The 20,917-nt window shown below is 31.7% G+C and overlaps 1 protein-coding gene across 1 annotated transcript; it reads right to left on the reverse strand.

Moving 5' to 3' along the window:
- Window positions 1-1,230: 1,230 nt before the first annotated feature.
- Window positions 1,231-3,613, reverse strand: LOC108347605 (tubulin alpha-5 chain). Its single transcript, XM_017586972.2, has 4 exons — window positions 3,364-3,613; window positions 3,065-3,279; window positions 2,283-2,991; window positions 1,231-1,790 (listed from the first exon to the last, which is right to left on the reverse strand). Exons 1-4 carry the CDS (start codon window positions 3,474-3,476, stop codon window positions 1,478-1,480), a joined length of 1,350 nt encoding a protein of 449 aa, XP_017442461.1. The 5' UTR covers window positions 3,477-3,613; the 3' UTR covers window positions 1,231-1,477.
- Window positions 3,614-20,917: the final 17,304 nt, after the last annotated feature.

A 20,917-nucleotide genomic window follows, 5' to 3' on the forward strand; every position in this document is an offset into this window, starting at 1 on the left:
AATTGAGGGTTGGGTGGGACCCACCACTTCTTAACCACGCGTCACCATGAAATAATTATGTTCCAAATGCGTCACTGCTTCTTTCACTGTCCATTCACTTTGTTTTCGAACCCATTTCTAATATTTTTTACTACTTCTTTGCTTCAAATTTGAATTTTAAAAAACGTTCATTTCTCTTGTTTAATTTTCATTTTCATAAAGTTATTTACTTTCATTTCTCCAAAATTCATAACTGCTGTTTTTTTATTAAATAAATCATTTTTTTATTCTCATCGTAAAAAAATGTCTCTATTTGACCTTCATTCTTCAAAATTTAAAATAACTATTTTTGTTTTTTATTTTTAACCTTCGGTTTATAAATATCATCTTGTATAAGAATTGAAAATAATAATAGTAACATGTCTGAATACAATACACATTAGACAGACACATAATTATTAAGTAATGGGTAATAGTATGATTAAAACTGATTTTAGCTTAAAAAATGAAAATCAACTATATGTATTTTATCAAAACTTAATTACTAACAGAAAAGGTAAAATCAATTGTTTTACAGAAATTAAAAAGCACAGTTAAACTTAAAAATTTTAAATAAAAATGTTTAAATTGGACTATTTGTAAGAAAATTCATTAACTTTATGTAATTCTTGTATCTTACTTTCAAAATTGGACAACAAACATAAAAAAGTGACTATATATATATATATATATATATATATATATATATATATATATATATATATATATATATATATATTAAATATAAGGACAAAAATTACGTGAAAATATAATTTCCGCCAAATTTACCACCCTCAGATTGCGTATTATCAATTCTAGAGTCAGGTTCATTTTTTAAAGCGTTGTTCCGTATTAGGTCAAACCAACCCAAACTTCGTACATCCCAATTCTGGCGTTTCATGTTCGTTCAGAAAACTCTGGTTCCCTCAATACCACAATCGGAACTCGCGATCTAAAATGTCCAAATTCAAGCTTCCTAAATTTTGGAAATGTACTTTTTTCATATGCCATGATCTCAGTAATTTTATTATTTATTTCATTCACAAGTCTCGAGAATTTTTGGCACTTGCACCAAACTTAAACCAACCGGACTCTGACTATTAAAACCTTTCGAACAACCGCCCAGAAATCTGCAACTTAGTCACATGATTTCCAGAAGGATATGTTCAGCCTGATTTTCATTATGTTATCAATACGGAAACCAGATAAAAATAGCGAACAAAAACATAAGAAATCAAATTTTGACATGGCAGATCAGAATACATGATTGATGTCTCAAACAACAGAATCCTAAATCACCAAATAGAAGCGTAATGACGATCGACCACTTCACAGTTTTGAATGAACTATATCACACAGGAATAAAAACAAAAAAGAACGAACAGTACGGGTGCAGGGCAATGTAACGAAGCATATACCCTTTTACTCGAAACAATTACAGTCGTAACACCTTAAATTATCAATAATCCTCCGGTTCCTCCTCATCTTCCGCTCCTTCAGCCCCAACCTCTTCATAGTCCTTCTCAAGAGCAGCCAGATCCTCCCGAGCCTCGGAGAACTCACCTTCCTCCATACCCTCGCCAACATACCAGTGCACAAAGGCCCTCTTGGCGTACATCAGATCAAACTTGTGATCAATGCGAGAGAACACCTCAGCAACCGCAGTGTTGTTGCTGATCATGCATACGGCGCGCTGCACCTTAGCAAGGTCACCACCAGGAACAACAGAAGGAGGTTGGTAGTTGATACCACACTTGAATCCAGTAGGACACCTATCACAACAACAACAACAAACATCAACTTCATATACCAACTTACTGTGTATTCAGATGGACATCTGCCAAATTGATCTGGCAAACATGACTGTGAAGTAAAATGATACATGCTCCAGTATTTTAATTCTAAATGCAAGTGACTGATTAAAAACATGCAAATTAAATACTGAATCCCGTGTCATAAAACTACCGATCCAAAGTAAAAAACCACAAAAAGTTGCTTCAATTTTGTATCCAGAATCACTACAAAACTGTAAAACAAAATCAAGTAAAACATGTGAACATTAAACACAATTATGTTAACTGGTATCTCAACATGATTTCAGATCACTCAATGCGAAAGCAAACATGAACGTACGGTGTCTGGTTTCACACGAAAATGCGGTTTTTCTCAGATCAAGAATAAAAACTTGACTTATAAAATCTCAGTTTTTAAAAAACGTATCCAGTGAACATTTGTGAGTAAATCCAGATTGAAAAAAAGTATACCAATCAACAAACTGCACAGTCCTCTTAGTCTTGATGGTAGCAACTGCAGCATTGACATCCTTGGGAACAACATCACCACGGTACATCAAGCAGCAAGCCATGTACTTCCCGTGTCTGGGATCACACTTGGCCATCATGCTGGCAGGCTCAAACACGGCATTGGTGATCTCGGGCACGGACAATTGCTCATGGTAGGCCTTGGCAGCAGAGATAACCGGAGCATAGGACGAGAGCATGAAATGGATGCGAGGGTAAGGCACAAGGTTGGTCTGGAACTCAGTGATGTCGACATTGATGGCGCCATCGAACCTGAGGGAGGTGGTCAAGGAAGAAATGATCTGAGAGATGAGGCGGTTCAGGTTGGTGTAAGTGGGTCTCTCGATGTCGAGGGATCTCCTGCAGATGTCGTAGATGGCTTCATTGTCCAACAGGACAGCCACGTCGGTGTGCTCCAGGAGGGAGTGGGTGGAGAGGACGCTGTTGTAGGGTTCAACGACGGCGGTTGAAACCTGAGGGGAAGGATAAATGGTGAACCCTAGTTTAGACTTTTTGCCGTAGTCCACGGAGAGACGCTCCAACAGGAGGGATCCAAGACCGGAACCGGTTCCTCCGCCGACGGCATTGAAGACAAGGAAGCCCTGGAGACCGGTACAGTTGTCGGCGAGCTTGCGGACACGGTCGAGGCACAGATCTACGATCTCTTTGCCAACTGAAAGGGGCAAAATCGAAAATTAGGTTTAATTAAGAGAGTGAGAGTGTGACAGAGAGTGAGAGATGGATACCGGTGTAGTGGCCTCTGGCAAAGTTGTTGGCGGCATCTTCCTTGCCGGAGATGAGTTGTTCAGGGTGGAAGAGTTGGCGATAGGCGCCGCATCGGACTTCATCGATGACAGTGGGTTCAAGATCGACAAAGACAGCGCGCGGGACATGCTTGCCGGATCCGGTTTCGCTGAAGAAGGTGTTGAAGGCGTCGTGTGCGACTCCGAAGGAGGTGTCACTGCGATGGAATAAAGGGAAAAATTGTTAGAATGCAGGAAATGTAGAGAAGCAGAAGAAGAAAAATGAAAGAAAAGAGAAAGACCTTGGCATCATGCCATCGGGCTGAATGCCATGTTCAAGACAGTAGAGTTCCCAGCAAGAGTTTCCGACCTGGATCCCGGCCTGACCGATGTGAATGCTGATGATTTCTCTCATTTTGGGATTTGGATGGGGTGGCTTTGGGCTGCTGGGAAGAATGGGAAGAAGAAGAAAGAAGAGAGGGAGGGTTAGGGATTTGAGATTTGAGAAGGTGTGTGTGAGTATGTGTTTACAAATATGACCCTTAAAAATGGGATTTGATAAACGTTTAGAATCCGGGTCTCTTCACTCTCCGTTTGCCGCCAGCCTATCCGACCCCACTAACCTCGCATCCCATCCTTTCCGCATCTCATACATCACTGTACATGCCCTGTCCTTACCATTTTTTTTCTTTTTCTATATTTTACTTTTCCTATTCAATTTTCCCCCATTATCAAACTATTTTCTATAAAAATTAAATATCACTCATTTTAATACTTATATATTCTAGTGATACAATTACTTATTATGATATACTTATTTAAGCGTGGATTAGTAAGAGTGTTTAAAAATATTTTACATTACAACAAAATTTTATATACTTAAGACTATTTAAAAGTAAACAAAACAATTTAATCAATAAAGTTCTTGTGATCATTGAAAATTTTAAGATATAAGATAATTCACATTATATAAAAATAATGTAGACATCTCATCTTTTGATAAAATTAAATTACATTTAAAATTTAATATAAAAGTCATTCAAAATTTATTTTAAATTTATTTTAATTATATATATTATTTACGGAATCTATTATGCTATCATCCACGCTTAAAATATAAATATTTTTATCTTAGTAAAATTGTTCTTCATCAAATATGAACAGATGTAAATCTTAAATTCAAATTCAATTTTTTATAATTAAATTAGACTTAAAATCACTTTATTCAAAATAATCATTATAATTTTTTAAAAATAATATCAATTAATATGATATTTCATATTTTCTTCTCCACTAGCCTCACAAAATTCTCTTTCAATATAATTTATCATCTAAAATATTTATCTAGTTTTAATTTGTTTAATTCTTGTCAATGGATTCAAGATAATTTAATGATTTTCTTTTTTTAATTTTATCCAAAAAAAATTACTTTAAGTTAATCTAAATATTCGAAAGTTCCAATGTTTCAAAGTTCCATACTAACCTAAATTAAAATTGTTTTCGTATGCATCTTTCGTGTTAACTTTTAACTTTTTAATCAACACGGACTAAACCTACCATGGATCACAAAACATTAGTGAATACTAGTGATAAGTAATCAAGTGATAGAAAGAAAAAATAAACATGAAATGGCACTTAGATTTTCAATTACCATAATTTCCCTGTAAAAACAAGTTTAATAATATATTTTGTATACCATTTCATTGCTAAATAGTATCAACAAAGACTTTGTTTATGGATATTTTTCATAAAAGAATGACCATACTATTAATAACTTTTAATAAAAAAAGTGTTGTAGGATAAACTAAAAGGGAATATAAAGTTATACTAAGGAGTTAAGAAAGTTACAACGAGTATCATGATATTTTTTTAATATGATGAAGTTGATAACAATAACATCAAAAAGGACATTGTAAGACACTTGTATAAGATCTATTCCAAAAATATAAATAAATTATTTAAGTCAAACTATACATAAAAATGGTGAAATAAAATCCGAAATAATAAAACTCCTCGCTTGAAAAAGGCTAGTAAAATAACCAAAATGTCTAAAATTTCTTCCTCAAAAAAAAATCGTTGACATCCCACTAGGTTATAATTTCAACGAGATTTACTTTCTACGATTTTCTTTAAAAGAAGGAAAAAAAAAAAGAGAAATGCAACATTATTTTCTGTTAATGTTGATTGACTGTAATAAAAATGCACAAAAGTCAAAATTTGTTGTTATAGAAAAATTGAAATGCGTCAAAGACTAATAGAACAGAAGTTTGAATTGAAAATCATCTTAAATGATATTTTGAAAAGATAGAAAATAATTGCAAGATCATATAAGACGTAGTATAAGTTAATTAGACAAAGGTACACGAAACTATGTAACAAAATACTTATACTTAAATTGATTATTACTCAAACGGGTCATTAATCAAACTATTTATTATTTAAATATATTATTAGTCATTATAAATGTAGAGTAACTTGTTGGGCTCCTTTAGAAAAAAATTTAACTCATCAAGGCAGATTGAGAAGTTAATTAAATTATATAAAGTAAAAGCAAAAAATAATGAGATAATGAATTTCACTTAATATATACTAGTGAGAATATATGTACCATATATGTTTACTTTTTTATGGAAAAAAACAATAAAATTATTGTAATTATAATTATAAAAATAAATATAAAGTTTTTATAAAAGTAATTATTTTTATTTAAAAAAAGTAATTATATAAAAGATAAAATGAAAAATAAACTCTATATATATATATATATATATATATATATATATATATATATATATATATATAAAGTGAAAAAGATAAAGTAAAAGTATGTAAATATGTAGGGATAACAAGACGGGTCAATATAGCCTCGTTTGGCCTTTCAAAAACGGGTCGATTTTGGCTAATCCGTTACTTAAGAACGAATTAAATTTTATAATCTAATTTGTCGAACTATTAACTTGTCGGGTTAGCAGACTAGTCAAGCTGTCATACTGAAACATGTTCATGTTGGGCTATTGGGTTGATGTTGGGTTGTTGTCAAGCTGATCTTGAATTATATTTCAATAATTTATCACTTATTTGAATAGAACATGTTTGCATCAGAATTTTTAAAAATATATATATCAAAAACATGTTCATACAAGTTTAGATTTATTTTTTAATGATGTTGGATTGGTGGACTGACATGAAAGATGAGTTTCCTACATTTATGTTTTCTAATAATATTGGGTTGTAAATTGATCTTCGACTAGACAAGACAAATTGTATCATGCTGACAAACTCACCATTGGACTTGACTATTTTTGTTAATCTTTCAAAAATGTTTTGAATAAATAACATAGAAAAAGGATAAAATTAAATATATTTTTTGTGTGTAAATAAATATAAAAATATTGATGAAAGATTACATTAATACGATATATCAAATATGTAAACCAAAAAATTGTAATTTCAAATATCCAACAAAATTTTGGTGTTCTTTTTAGTAATTTCAATGCTAAAAAAAACGTTAAATAAGTCAGTTAAAGAATGAAAATTTATTTTAGCTTGAGAAAATGATTTTTTCTAGGTATAAAATTAATTAATGTATATATTATTTGATTTAAATAACATACTTAAACTCACAATTTATTTTTAGTTTTAAATATATTACCAATAGCGGTTATTATTACTTTTATGAATATTCTTACGTTTTAATTTAATAGTATTATATTTAAAAATAATATAATTTTTTATGTAATTTTGATATTACAGTTACAAGTTAGATTGATTGGAATATAACTTTGTTTATTATATAACAAACAATAATATTATTTTCAAAGACAAAAATAACAGAATCGTGAATGTATTTTTGCATAAAATTAATTATTATAATATTTAATGAATTCAAAAATAGAAATATATTAAATATACCTCGTGACTGAGTATTTTTTATGTATAATAAAATAATAAATACATTTAATTTATAAGCAAAAAAATATTATTCTTTTTAAACCGTACTAAAAAAGTTTATATTTATAAGGTATCGAAACTGTAAACAAAGGTAAAAATAAATTATATGTAAATATTTAGTCAAAGAAATTAATAAACACATTAGTTATAAATGATATTTTGAAGGATGAAATAATGTGGTAATTAAGTTGATTGATAAAAGAAAGAAGAAAAAAAATATCAGGAATTTGTCCGTATATTAGATGGATGGATGGATTGGTGGAGCAGGACGGCCATGTGCTGCCACCCACTTCCCACAATTATTAGCAGACAACCAAACAAAATAACAACACACCACACTCTTCACTTCTCTTCTCCTAATTAATATCTTTTATTTTTTCATATTATCAACACATTAATTAAACAAATCAAAATATTCAAAAATTTAATCAACTGCACAGTTATAAAATCCAAAAAATTAAATTGCATCTTTTTTTACTGAAAAGCATCAAAATTACAAATTACACTAACAAAAGAGTCATTTGTATGTGTAAAAAATTGATGCCTGAATATTCACGTCAAAATCACTTAAATGTGTAACCAATAACAACAAATGGCCCGTTAATTATGTTGTGTTTGTAACCCCAACATACATACCAAAAAATAAATGCTTTCTCTCTTACTAGAAAAACATTTTCTTTTTCTTTTTCTCTAACATTTCATCTCTTTTAAATCTAATATCTTATTTTCATCTTTTTTGAATCACACATTCACAATAATTGAGAAGTTAAAGAGCAGTTCAGTTGGACTAAAATTTTAAATAGAGTAAATTTTTATTTATTTATAAATTCATTCTTCTTTTATTTTTATATTATTTTATTATCAATATTAGTGAATTTATTTTCTCAATTTATTTGACTGATGCTAAAATTTTGTTATGTTTAGATATATTATTTTAAATTCATAAATAGTGAGTAATTTTATGCTTCAATATTGAAAACTTGGTTGGAGGATAAACATTTCGGGTAAGAATTTTTTTTATTTCTCTATGTATCACAATTCACAAGCCAATTAAGAAATCATCAATTTCATTCACTTGTGTAGATTACACACATATTTAGACTTACACAAAATAAAAATAATAGGCTTTCCTCACCTTTAGAAAATCACTTTTTGAATCAAATTGTTCCTTAAAGCTCTATTCCACGTAGAAAAATCTAATTATACAAACAAAACTCTAATTAAAAATCTAAGCATATCCTTATTATCATATAAATATAGATATTCACTTTGAATTATTTTGAGTCATATTGAACTATAGACTATATACAACTAAAAATACTTATTGACCTCAAAAGAGACAAAAAGTTTCTTGGCTTTTTGAATGGTGATATAACTCTTCACTAAGATTATTTTTATGGTATTTGATCTTAAAAAAAAGGAAGGAGTTAGAATTTGAAAAAAGAAACTAGGTGAGAATTTTATAAATAAATTTTAGAAAATAGTGAATTCTATAAAATTAAATTCGAATAATATAAATTCTATTTATAACCATTTTATCAAGAAAATAATTGAAAGTCATTTTTAAAAATTAAAATAAAATATTTTCTAGATCTTTACCATATACATATTTTTTTTAAGTAAATATAATTTTTCATAATTCTCATTTTTAAAGAATGCATTTTATTTTAAAAAATAACATACGAGTTAGCTTATGAAAAAAATAATAACGTATAGGCTTCTTTTTCTTTTAGCTTACATATGCGGATCGAAAAACAATACTTTAACACCCTTTCAAAAAACACACTCAATTAATAACTCCCTTTAATAATATAATAATATATATTAAAATTTTAAATTAGAAAATAAAATAAATATTATCATTTTAATTTGTAACTTAAATGTTTTTTTTATATCTTTGTGTCAATATATCACCCTTATACACTTTCATAAAATACGACTCGACTAAATATTTTATAATTTAATTTATGAACAAAACATGATTTTTTATAATAGTTCGAAAAGAAATATATATTTACCTTTTTAACTTTTCATTCTTCATACATGTAATGACACACAAATAAGAAGGTTTGGAAAGGTATAAATTCACAGGATTAATTAGGGATTTTACTTAAAGATTTTGAGGATCCCTATCCCGAGGGCTTAAATTCTTTGATGATGTTTTTTTAAAAAAATTCTTAATTATTTTTGTTTTATTTGACTGTTCTTATTATACATTTACAGTAATTAAAATATGTCTATTTCTTTCTATTGTTGTTGACGGGAAAAATTCCTAGGATGTGATGTTTGTTGCATGCATGAATTGGTAGTTGAATGTTGCTTCAAAAGAGGTCAATTTGTTTTTGTAATGTTTGGGGCCATATGGTTCTACAAAACCTTAATCCATGTTAAAATAAATAAATGATAAAATTATTGAATATATAAACATGAAAATATTTATTTTTAGTATCGATTTTTCTCTTATTCGTTGTTTATGAAAATATGTGTTAAATGTGATTTCTATTACTAACAATAGAAACAAATTTAAAAATAAATAAATAAATAACATATATGTTTTGTAAACGAGAGACAAAAAAGGACATCTCTTTTAGCGATTAATAGTGAATATTTTTGCATCTCCATAAATTTAAAACATATTATTTAACCAAAATATTGAAATGGTATTTGCATTGTCTTAAATTATTTGAGATGAAAATTTATTTTGTATTCTTTAAACAGTTTTGTTTTCATTCAGCTGTTATTTTAAAAGTTTTAAGACAATATTAATTACTTTTCTGTCATTTGTTTTCTTATCTTTAATTTAACTTTCAATTAGCTTACATATACACATATTATACTGGAAGGATAAAATATAAAATTTTATAAATATTTTATTGAAGTTAAGACAAATTATTATATTTATTTCGATGTATTATTTTGGGTTGCAATGAACTAATCTATTGTGAAATTGCATGGCAAATTTGGTGTTGCACTATACCAATACATAATCAGTTTTTTGTTTTTGTTTTTTTTCTTTTTTGAACGTTCACATGTCACATATTATAAACATCACCAATATATTTTTTAATTGTTTTTTATTTATTAATTGGTATCCTTTAATATGAAGTCAGCTTTACTCAGATGTAAGCTTAAGAAATTTGAGTAGACAGAAAGACATGTTGAAGCAAGTTCTTGCTACTAAATCTAGATTTATTGGATGTAACTCCTCTTCTTTGAGTATTTAATATTGGTGGTAATGTGTATCCATCAATCTCATTTTAGCTTGTTCTGTTTGGTATTTGGTTTGTAAAAAATAACTCGGTAGGTTAAACTAAGTAAAATTGGTAAGTAATTATGTATGGTCTTCTTTAAATAGGTGTATGCTTACATGTCAGCTTACACAAATTGAAAAAAATAGACAAAGTTGTTGGGAATTTTTTTATTACAAATTTAAGTATCTCATAAAAAAAATACTATAAATATGATTATTAAAATAAAGATTTAAAGATAAGAAAACATATTATAACAAAAATATATTAAAATAGAGCATGAAAAGAAAATATGTATATTTATATTTGTAAATATATAAAATTGATGATGAATAATAAATTAAAATATTTAGTCATATTTAACATAAATAATTGTTTCAAACAATATAATGTTAAAAAAAATTAATATAGGTAGGATTGACACATGTTTTAACTTACATAAATTATGAGACAAAATTATTATAGTTACCAAATTGAAATATTTAACTCATCCCACATTATTTTTATTGTGATTTGTTAGGTGACTCACATGTTCACTTGTTTTCTTCTTTTTAGTTCAAATATTATGTTTGGAGTGGTTCAAGCTTACAATTGTTAATGTGATCCATTCTATAGGATTTAATTATGATCGATACAGATTGAGACTAATAAAAACTCATAGGACTAGAAAAATCTTTTACTAATAAAAGCTCACATGGCATGATCTCGACACGTCTGTTTGGTTGAATATGATTTGTTGTTAGTAAAGATAGGTGTAAGACTTGTTGAATGGCCTGGTGGGATCAATGACCCATGTCTTTGTAGGAGTAGGCATCACAGGTCTTGTAGGGGCTGGATGAGTATCTGTGATAGGCTCTACTTTCGTCATCTTCAACGACCTCTATCAACTAAAGGAAGTCTAGGTGTTATACCGTCGGGCACCAAGAACATATTTCCTTTCATGTTGAGGCGTTCACACACTTGTTGAAGCATCACCAAGGATAACATCCTGAAGAACTCAAGATGTACATGAAGTTGTGGGTGTGTAACGGAAAGAGTTTCAAACTTCGATATATAAGGGTAAAGGTGAATGTTTGTGGCAAAGTAGCCAATGACGGGCAAGGCTTCAATATCCTCGAGAGACCTCTAAAGAGCTATGTGAAATTCTTTAGATTCACTGTCATTGGATGGGAGAGGAGGTGAGAGTGAAGGAATGAGTTTAGTTAGGAGGCAGTCTTCTACTTGTTGAAAAAGAGTTTGTTTGGGGGTGTTTGTCATTGGGTGGTTGATTGTTTGACCTAAAGGCTCGAATGACACCTAAGGGTGGTGGTTATAGGCCTGATAAATGGTTTATGTTGGGGTAGGTTTCTTTGGTCCAGGTAGGAAGGTAGGAAGGGATAATGGTGTTGGATGGAAGGTTCAGGTAGTCTTGGGAAGGTTGATGTTCATGGTTTGACGTATAAGAGATGTTAAGGCAAGTGATGGTTTCTAGGTGGCGTTCAAGGGGTTGGAATTTAAGTAGGTTAGGATGATAATCTTTGGGAAGTGGTTTTGGGGGTGTGTAGCCTGCATTGTATGGAAGGTTGAGTGGAAGATAGGTGAATGGTTTGTAGGATTTGGGTTTGTGGTCAGCGGAGTAGTGTGATTTAATGTCAATTATGGGTTTTGATTTGGTGAGTGGTTGTTGTAAAGTGGAGGCTTGTTGGGTGATGTCAGCTTTTGTTTGTGTGGTTTCGGCTTCAGTTTGTTTGGAGGATGAAGGTTGAGGAGGAGGAAGAGATTGTCTTAGAGGAGAAGAATGTACAAGAGAATAATGTATGGGTGGAGAATTTATAAGGGATGATTGTCTACGTGTGGTATGTACAGGGAGCTCTTAAGCAAGAGGAGCTTGGTCAAACTAACGTTCTACCTTAGAAATATGGTGCTCAACCCAAAAATATTGGTGCTTAGCCTTACCACGCTTAGCTTAAAAAAAATAGTGCTTAACTTCAGGTATGTTTCTCAACTTTCCAAAATTTCTTTTTTTTCATGCTTCCTTAGGTTCCACCTTGTTTTGCTCAATCAAAATGCTTCCTATTTTCTTATAACACACTCAAAATAGAGATTAGAAGTAAAACAAGTATACAACAGGTTAAATACAAAACAATGAAAAAGTAATATAAACTTGAGGATTAAACAAAATAAAAGCTATAGAGAAGTTGATTTTATTCATAAAATTTAACACAAAAAAGAGGTAGAAAATAACGTTATCAATCTGACCTGAATTAATTCTTCAAGCTTATCCTTGAAGGTGATGCATTCTTCAATGTTGTGCTTTAGTGAGGTATGTGAATTCGTGGATGGGATAGAAGCTTAACACTTAAAACTTTGTCTAGTATACGAGATTGAGTCGTGTTAAAAGGGATGTAGTTCAAAAATTGTGGTCCTTGGACCATGTCTTTAGATACTTAAGAGTTGTTTTGGGGTTTATGTGGCCTCTTGTCTGGGTTTCGCTTGTCAGTTGCGTCTTCCATTCGTACCTTGTTATGAAAATCCTACAACTTCTTGAGCTACATGAACTTGGTAGCTTTTGTCCTTAGTTAATCCATGTTGGTTAGGGGTCTCTTACATATACTATAAGAGAATATGCTTGGTTTTATAGTCATTACCATATGGTGCATTACTACTTCAATGTTCAAATTTTGTATCACGAGGACAATCTTGCCAATATGGTTCATAAAGGCTTTATGTGGTTCTTCTTTCCCTTGCCAAATATTAACTAAGATAATCAAAGTTAAATAATGTGGTTGGATCATTGCAAATTAAGCTATGAACATTTCCACTTTCGTGTCAAAGTAGTCTATGGACTTGAAATCATGTGAACCATGCAAGGGCCCCTTCTTTGAGCCAAGTTGAAAAAACCTTGCACCAAATGACATTCTGCGTAATGTATAAATCGATCTTAGCTGCTTATTGACTAATGTGCTCGTTTAGGCAACTGATTCATCGTATTTCTCGAATTTTAGTGTTTTCCCGTTGTTTGGTAAAGGAGTTTCCATAATGGGTGTCAAAGTTTGGTCATGTTAACCATGACCATTATTGAGAATACATATCATTTTCTAGTCCCATTACTACTTTCTTGGCTCATTCGAACATGTGTTCATGTCATATGAACTTACTCTGTTGGCCCATGTTGGGTGGGCTTAGCCAGTGAAGGTTTAGGGTTTTCCATCTAATGCCTCATCTAGACATTTTGAACATGGAGTGTATCTAACTCTTCAACATTCTTCTTTTTTCAAGGTTTCCAACTCTCTCTTTAGTTCTCTTATCATGGGGATACGATCCATGTGCTTCTCTACCTCTTCCACTGCTACTCCGTTACTAGTTATGTTCCTTGTGGTTATCATGAGTTTATAAAGGTGACTTCTCAGTCCCATGATGGGCACCCTAAAATGTTCCTATCTATATCGAATGTCAACTTATCCTTAACTCTGAGATTTTATTCCCTCCTCTTCCTTGCTAATCTAATGTCGTTTGTCCCTGACCGATCAGTCTGTCGGGTTACATATAAAAGATACTTTAGCGCTTAAGTAAGTGTTCAATAAATGCAAATACATAAAGTGCTAACTATCTTACCTACATCCTCTTTTATAGTGCTTTTGGTGGGCTTTTACCTTTTGAGAGGCACAATCACATCCCAATGATATGTTAACCATGCTTATGATGGTAATAAAAGGATTAAATATTAAGCATAATTGGTGCTTAACTCTTTGACTGATGTCCTTACACCAACAATGTTATTGGTCAATACCAAGGATTTCCAAGTCTCATTGCATTCGTTCTATTACTGGTCGTCCATTACTTAGGAGTTGAGGCAATGAATTTGAGGATGTATAATACACCAATTGATAGTTAGTAATTTGTCGATAAAATGAGCATCAAATTTCTCGCTAGGTTAGATGAGATCTTTTTGAAAATTAAGGAGAGATGAGTGAGAAGAAAAATAGAAGAAGAATAGAAGGAGGAAGAAGAGGATAAGTGGGAGATGGTGGTGGTGCCCACGGTGCATATGCAAAGCGATGGTGGAAGAGGAAGAAAATAAGAAAAAGGAGGGTGAGAAGAAGCTGCATGTGACAATCACGACAACAATGACAACGATGGTAGAGAGGAGTATGGTGAGGAGGAGAAAGAAGAGAGAAGGAAGAAGAAGAAGAAAATGATAAATTAGTTGTTTGGTTCCTATTTTGGTTGAAATAGTTTAAGTATGTCTCCTTATTAGTTTTTTGGGTTAAACATGTTTTTAGTCCCTTAACTTTAAGTGAAAATTGGAATTAATCCCTCTTTGAAAGTGTGGACCAATTTAGTTCCAAATCTTTAGAACTGCATAAATTTAGTCCTTTTAACTAAATTTTGTTAAGTTTATTTGAGGTTTCAGAACTGTGTTTTAGTTAACAATGAAGCGAAAATGTGTCAAAATAGTGTAAACAACTTAAATGCTATCATGAAACATGTTTGAAACGTCAAATAAACTTAACAAAATTTAGTTACAAAGACTAAATCTACATATTTCTAAAGTTAGAGGACTAAATTGGGCCAAAGTTTTGAAAATGGACTAATTCTAATTTTCACTAAAAGTTAAAAGACCAAAAACATATTTAGCCCTAATTTTTTTATCTCAATTAAGTCCATTATTTTGAAAATTTGATCCAATTAAGCCCTTTCAGTCTGTACTGTACCAAAAACATTAAAGACATGTCATGTGTCAATTCATTTATTTTTCTTTCTATTTTTTAAATGTTCTTCCATGTGTTAGTTCAACGTCATGCCATGTGGAACTATTACTGTGAAGTAGCAGTAGCAGTATCATGTGTTAATGTGAACACTAATTTTCATTGTCTTATATTCAATTCAATCCTTATATTTATTTTTTTATTCAATTAAATATCTCAATAAATTATTTTTAAATCAACTCTAAAATTATAAAATTAAAAAAATAATTATAAGATTATATGATTATAAGATTATAAGATTATAAGATCATAAGATGATAAGATGATAAAATGATAAGATCATAAGATGATAAAATGATAAGATCATAAGATGATGAGATCATAAGATTATAAAATTATAAGATTATAATATTATAAAATTATAAATTAGTTGAAACGAACTAATATGGACTATTTTTTGTTATACCAAACCACAATGTACTAAAATTAGTCAAATTATTTTAACACCCAATGGTCAAATTGGTCCGACTCGACTGAATTTCTACCGGGTCGTTTGGGTCAAATTATAACGAATTTTGGCCAGACTGACTTGATCAAATTTGGCCAAAGTTCAATTAGGGTCACTCGGTCGAATTCGACCAAATTTTGGTTGCTACTGACTCAACTGAATTTAAGTTGGGGCCGACTCGACCAATTCCATTTTGTTTTGTTTTTTTTAGGAGGGGGGGGGGGGGGGGGGGGGGGGGGGGGGGGGGGGGCGGGGGCGCTTCGCGACTTGGCCAAATTCGATAGTGACCGACTTAGACTAATCCAACCAAATTTTGGTTGTGTCTGACTCAATCGAATTCGACGAAAGTTAATTATGTTTGGCCCGATCCGTCTCAACCGAAATATTTCGGGAAATATTTTCGAACTTGGTCCATCATGACATTATGTCTGGCTCGATCCGTCTTGATCTTCGGCACGAAACAGTTCGTTATAACCTTTGACCAGAGTCGACCTATCTTGATTTTTGACCTAGACTGACGTATCTCGATTTTCAACCTGAGATGATCCGTCTCAACTTTGACCTATGTACCTATATGCTATTATGTGTTTCATCAATAAATAATTTTAAGTTAATAAAATATTAATTAAGTTTAGATTTATAAAATGATTTAATTTAATTTTTATTATAAATAATTCAGTTTTGATTATAAATAGTTCAGTATTTTAGTCTAATATTATACAATTATTTAACAATTCAGTTTTCTAGTCCAATATAATATAATTATTTGATTATTCCAATTCTATGTTGTTAATTTTGTCCACCCTGCTAAGAACCCAAATCTGGCAGTATTATTGATGTTCAGACACATATTTATGAGTGAGTGATGACAAAACAATATTAAATCGCATAATTCTTAGTTGGCACCCACGAACCATATTCTTATCCACGTGCACAATGTGTACCCTTCCATATTCTTACATATATTAAATGCATGCAAATATTTTAATTAAAATATTAAATTTTGAGATTTTTGTGTCATAATTTTTTATTCAAATACGCTAATATCATATGTAATTGTAGTAAAATTAAGAATTTTATCTTGTATAAGAGTAGGAGAACATAAACGAGTTAAATAATTGGTAAACTTTTCATATTCAACTTGTTATTTCTAATGTCCGAAAAATTTACAATTAACTGTACCAACAGAGTATATATAAACTTAAAAATAATATTAGAAAAAAATATAATATTTTTAGTGTTATTTTCTTTTTCTGCTACTATTTATGATTTTTTTTTCTTTTGTTTTATGAAAACTTCCTTTTTTTTATGTTCATTTTAATCATATTTTTCTAAATTTTAAATTTTTACTCTCAAAAATTTTTTATTCACTAATTCATAAAGTTAGGTAATCCTACTCGATCCTAATTTAAATAAGAGGGTTTTCTTTGTAAATATTTTACCTCTCCCTTTTTGTATTTGAACTCAATCTTGACTCAGATAATTGAAAAATAATTGAAAGAAAAATTATTACCTTAATTATGCTTATGTTTGGTGTTCAATTGTTTTAGATCTTTAGAATCATAGAGTTCTTAAGTTATTTTTTTTAATCATTTGAGGATTAAGTGTCCAAACTTAAATTGAACTATCATTTTGAGATAGTTAAATGATCACAAAGTTGAATTATAATTTATTTTTTTAAAACTTTGAACTCATAATGAATGACTAGGTTGGGAAAATTTTTAATGAGATTTTTAAATTATTTGAACAAATATTCATGTGAAAGAAAATTATTTATGTTGTGGTGACAATGGTGATTTGTTATGTTGAGGTGTGGATCAAAAGTTATGATAGGTCGACCCAGATCAAAAGTTGAGATGGATCATCTCAGGTCAAAGGTCGAGACAAGTCAACTTGGATCAAAGGTTGATATGACTTGTCATAGGATGAATGTCATGATGATTTGTTCTAGGTTGAAGGTTGAGACAAATCGCCAAGATTAAAAGTCAAGACAAGTTGGCTCAAGCCAAATATTAAGATTGGCTTATCCTTGTAAAAAGTCAAGACGAGCTAGGTCAGATTAAAGATTGAGATTAGTTAATTTGACCTAAGTTTGTGATAGACCAATTCAAGTCGAAGGTCAAGATATGTCTACCTAGAAAAAATGTGGAGACGAATCTAGGTCAAAGATCCAATAATATATTTAAAAAGATCCATAGGGCTCTGTGGGCATTTTGACCCTATGAACTTTTTCAACGAGAGACTTTTTGGGTCATGGTCATATATCTTGTGGATGAGTCAAATTGACACGATTAACAACATACAATTACTATACAAAACTCATTTCAATAATGGAAACTTTACAATTTTGCTAGTTGGACAAACAAGCTACTTATTGATTAAGAAAAATTTGTGGTTGAATTATAATGTTTTTTATAATAACTTGTTTTTAAATGATCCCCTAAATTGTTATATTTTATCAATACTTTATATTCGAATATTATTATGGAATGATGAATATTCAATTCAAACTTATACGTATTTATTTTTGTCTTGGATATGGCTTAGGGTAAATATTGGCATGGAAATCGTATAACTTGTTATGTGGTCGATGATTATGTTTGAGATAAAATTAACTGAGGTAAAAAATTTGGGTAAGTATGTAAACACTTATAGTACTGTAAGGTATTAAGTATATGAACCTATGGTATAAAGATCATTCACTTTATAAATGCAGGAGTGTGATGACATATATACTAATTAATTTAATTTATCCATTTAGAGACACTAATTAGTCAATTAAAAACTTAAAAAATGTTGATATGATTAATTTATAAAAAGAAAATTAAAAGTTAAAAATAATAAAATAAAATAAAATATTTAAAAAGTTGACAGACCAATCCATGAACATGTCGACCCCGTCTTTTGGTGGCACGAGTCATGAATTTCAGCTTGTTTTACTAATGTACCATCTGACTTATCTTATTTTTGGCTGACCTTGTGCAATATAATTAATGTTCTTTGTAACATCCCGATTATATAATAACCAATATTATATAATAAAGACGTTAACATCCAAATATAGAGAACAGTCGGAGTATGACGTGTAATTAAAATGTGATAAATTACAGTCATCCAAATAAAAAAAAGAGTAATAATTTAAACTTAAACAATTGAAAGGATTAAACACTACAAGTGTTTAATCAAGAAATTCTAAGAAGATTACTCCGCAATATCAACAACCTCCAGCTATTGCTCCAAGGGAAACTCCACGACAACATCTGCTCCCATCCAAGTGGATGGTCATCGCCAACGAAACACACCCAAACAGCACATAACAAAACAATGCAAGGGTGAGCTAGATATAAAAACATGTTATACAGATAGAACAGTTAAATTCAATATTATCATACTTAGATTCGTATAAAAGAACAATTAGAGCATATTCATTAAACCATAATTCCATCCACTCATACAACATGCAAAAGTCATCCAAACATGGTAAATTGACATCTACAATACTTGTTACTTTATACCCCGACTTGTTACTTTATAAACCGACTCGTCCGGACTAGAATGTATGTAGAGCTGGGGCGGGTTGTGCACTTGTGATGGTCCCTACTGCTTTGCAAAGCCATTGCCGAGGGGTTTCACCCGACCATACACAAGGTTAGTCCGTTACCGCGGAATAGACCTCCAGTGATAGCGTCTACCCTGGGACCTCCCTCTACTCCCACCACACGCGTCAATCCTCTCTAAGTGAGAATGAAAGACCGTTGGAGTGTAGGGATAACCCCCCATATGGAAGCCTCTTACATTCATTCTATACAGTAACCGATCCCACCGAGAGATCTTAATTTCCGATTCAATCCCACCATTTACTCATGATATTTCTTTTGGAATCATATGCCTCATAAACCACCATATTATCCCAACAATTCCAACATATTTCATACATTCCCATAATTCATGTCATAGATAATATTCCAAACATTGGTACACATAATTCAATCCAAAAGCAAAGAAAATTAAAATTCAACATATTTGTAAAATACTATTTGGACGAGCACTATTCACTGGACACTATTTGGACGAACGCTCACTCACTGAAACTTAAGGCCGAACGCTTAGTTTGGACGAATGGACGAACGCTCCGTTTGGACGAATGGACGAACGCTAAGTTTGGACGAATGGACGAACGCTCAGTTTGGACGAATGGACGAACGATCAGTTTGGACGAATGGACGAACGCTCAGTTTGGACGAATGGACGAACGATCAGTTTGGACGAATGGACGAACGCTCAGTTTTGGACGAATGGACGAACGCTCACTCACTGAAACTTAAGGCCGAACGCTTAGTTGAGCAAATTGGACGAACGTCCAATTTGGCTCGGACGAACGCACTCTGCAGCCTCTCGCGCTCGAGCGCGACATGCTGGGCGCGACAGATGCAGAATGCAGAATTCTGCAGAATGCAGAATTCTGCAGATTTGAGGTCATCACCTCTCTTACCATTTTCAACCCTTTCAATTAACTTCTAACACCCTTAATTCATGTTTTATACTAGATTGGACTTACCTAATTGATTATAAACGTTCCTTATTCAATTCTTAAGGGATTCATACTCCAATTCAACCATAAAACACCAATTTTCACAACTTAGATACCCAAAATCCAATTCTACCACTTTACACCTATTTTGATCAATTTGATGGCTCTAACAAGTCATAATACAGTGGGTGAAACTGTTCCAAAGGCTCAATAACACTCTAGACCCCAAATGCTCAAAATCACTACCTCACTTCCTCTCCAAATGACTAAAAAGCTGAGAAATTCCAATTTCCTTCAATTCCAAAGCATACAAGATTACATACATGGATCAACACATCAATTTCAATCCAACCATACATACAACCACAATTTTCCAGCATCCTACTCATGCAACCACTATCAACATCCAGAAAATCCAACTCCCCTTACCTCTTGAAGACCTCCTAGCAAATCTTGAACCAATCTTTGCACTGTGTTCCTCCTCCCTCTGCTGTTCCAGTCCTCTACAGTGCCAGCTCTCCCTTTCCAGATTTTGCAGCAAGCCTATTGCTCCTCCAGATGCAGCACCAAACACCCCTCTCAGAGATATGACAGCAAGAATGCTACTCTTCCCGAAGTTCAGAACTAACACCCCATGAATCCATGGCTTCTTACCTTTAAGGAAAACAACCAAATTGAACCCTCCACTGCTGGAAGAACCACAACCGTTCCCTTCTACTCCTTGGTGCAGTGTCCACTAACGAAGGAGATGATGGTGTCTCCCTTGGTGGCTGAAGCATTCCAAAGTGGGAAGACCCACTACCCATTTTGATGCTACCGAAAGAATGGAGCCCCACCACTTACAGTTGCACCATCTACTGTTAGGTAGCTGCCCCTCCCTCTTCCAGAAACGTGCAGCCACCCACATGAGACCCACCTCCACCACAATTC

Source organism: Vigna angularis, chromosome 1 (genome assembly GCF_016808095.1).
Source record: "Vigna angularis cultivar LongXiaoDou No.4 chromosome 1, ASM1680809v1, whole genome shotgun sequence".
Taxonomy (NCBI): domain Eukaryota; kingdom Viridiplantae; phylum Streptophyta; class Magnoliopsida; order Fabales; family Fabaceae; genus Vigna; species Vigna angularis.

Excerpts from the sequence above, each read along its gene's own strand:
- LOC108347605 (XM_017586972.2), bottom strand. The coding sequence starts at position 3,476 with ATGAGAGAAATCATCAGCATTCACATCGGTCAGGCCGGGATCCAGGTC. Across the intron at positions 2,992-3,064 it reads TGCCAGAGGCCACTACACCG|TTGGCAAAGAGATCGTAGAT; the intron begins GTATCCATCTCT and ends TGCCCCTTTCAG. Across the intron at positions 1,791-2,282 it reads ACTGTGCAGTTTGTTGATTG|GTGTCCTACTGGATTCAAGT; the intron begins GTATACTTTTTT and ends TTGTTGTGATAG.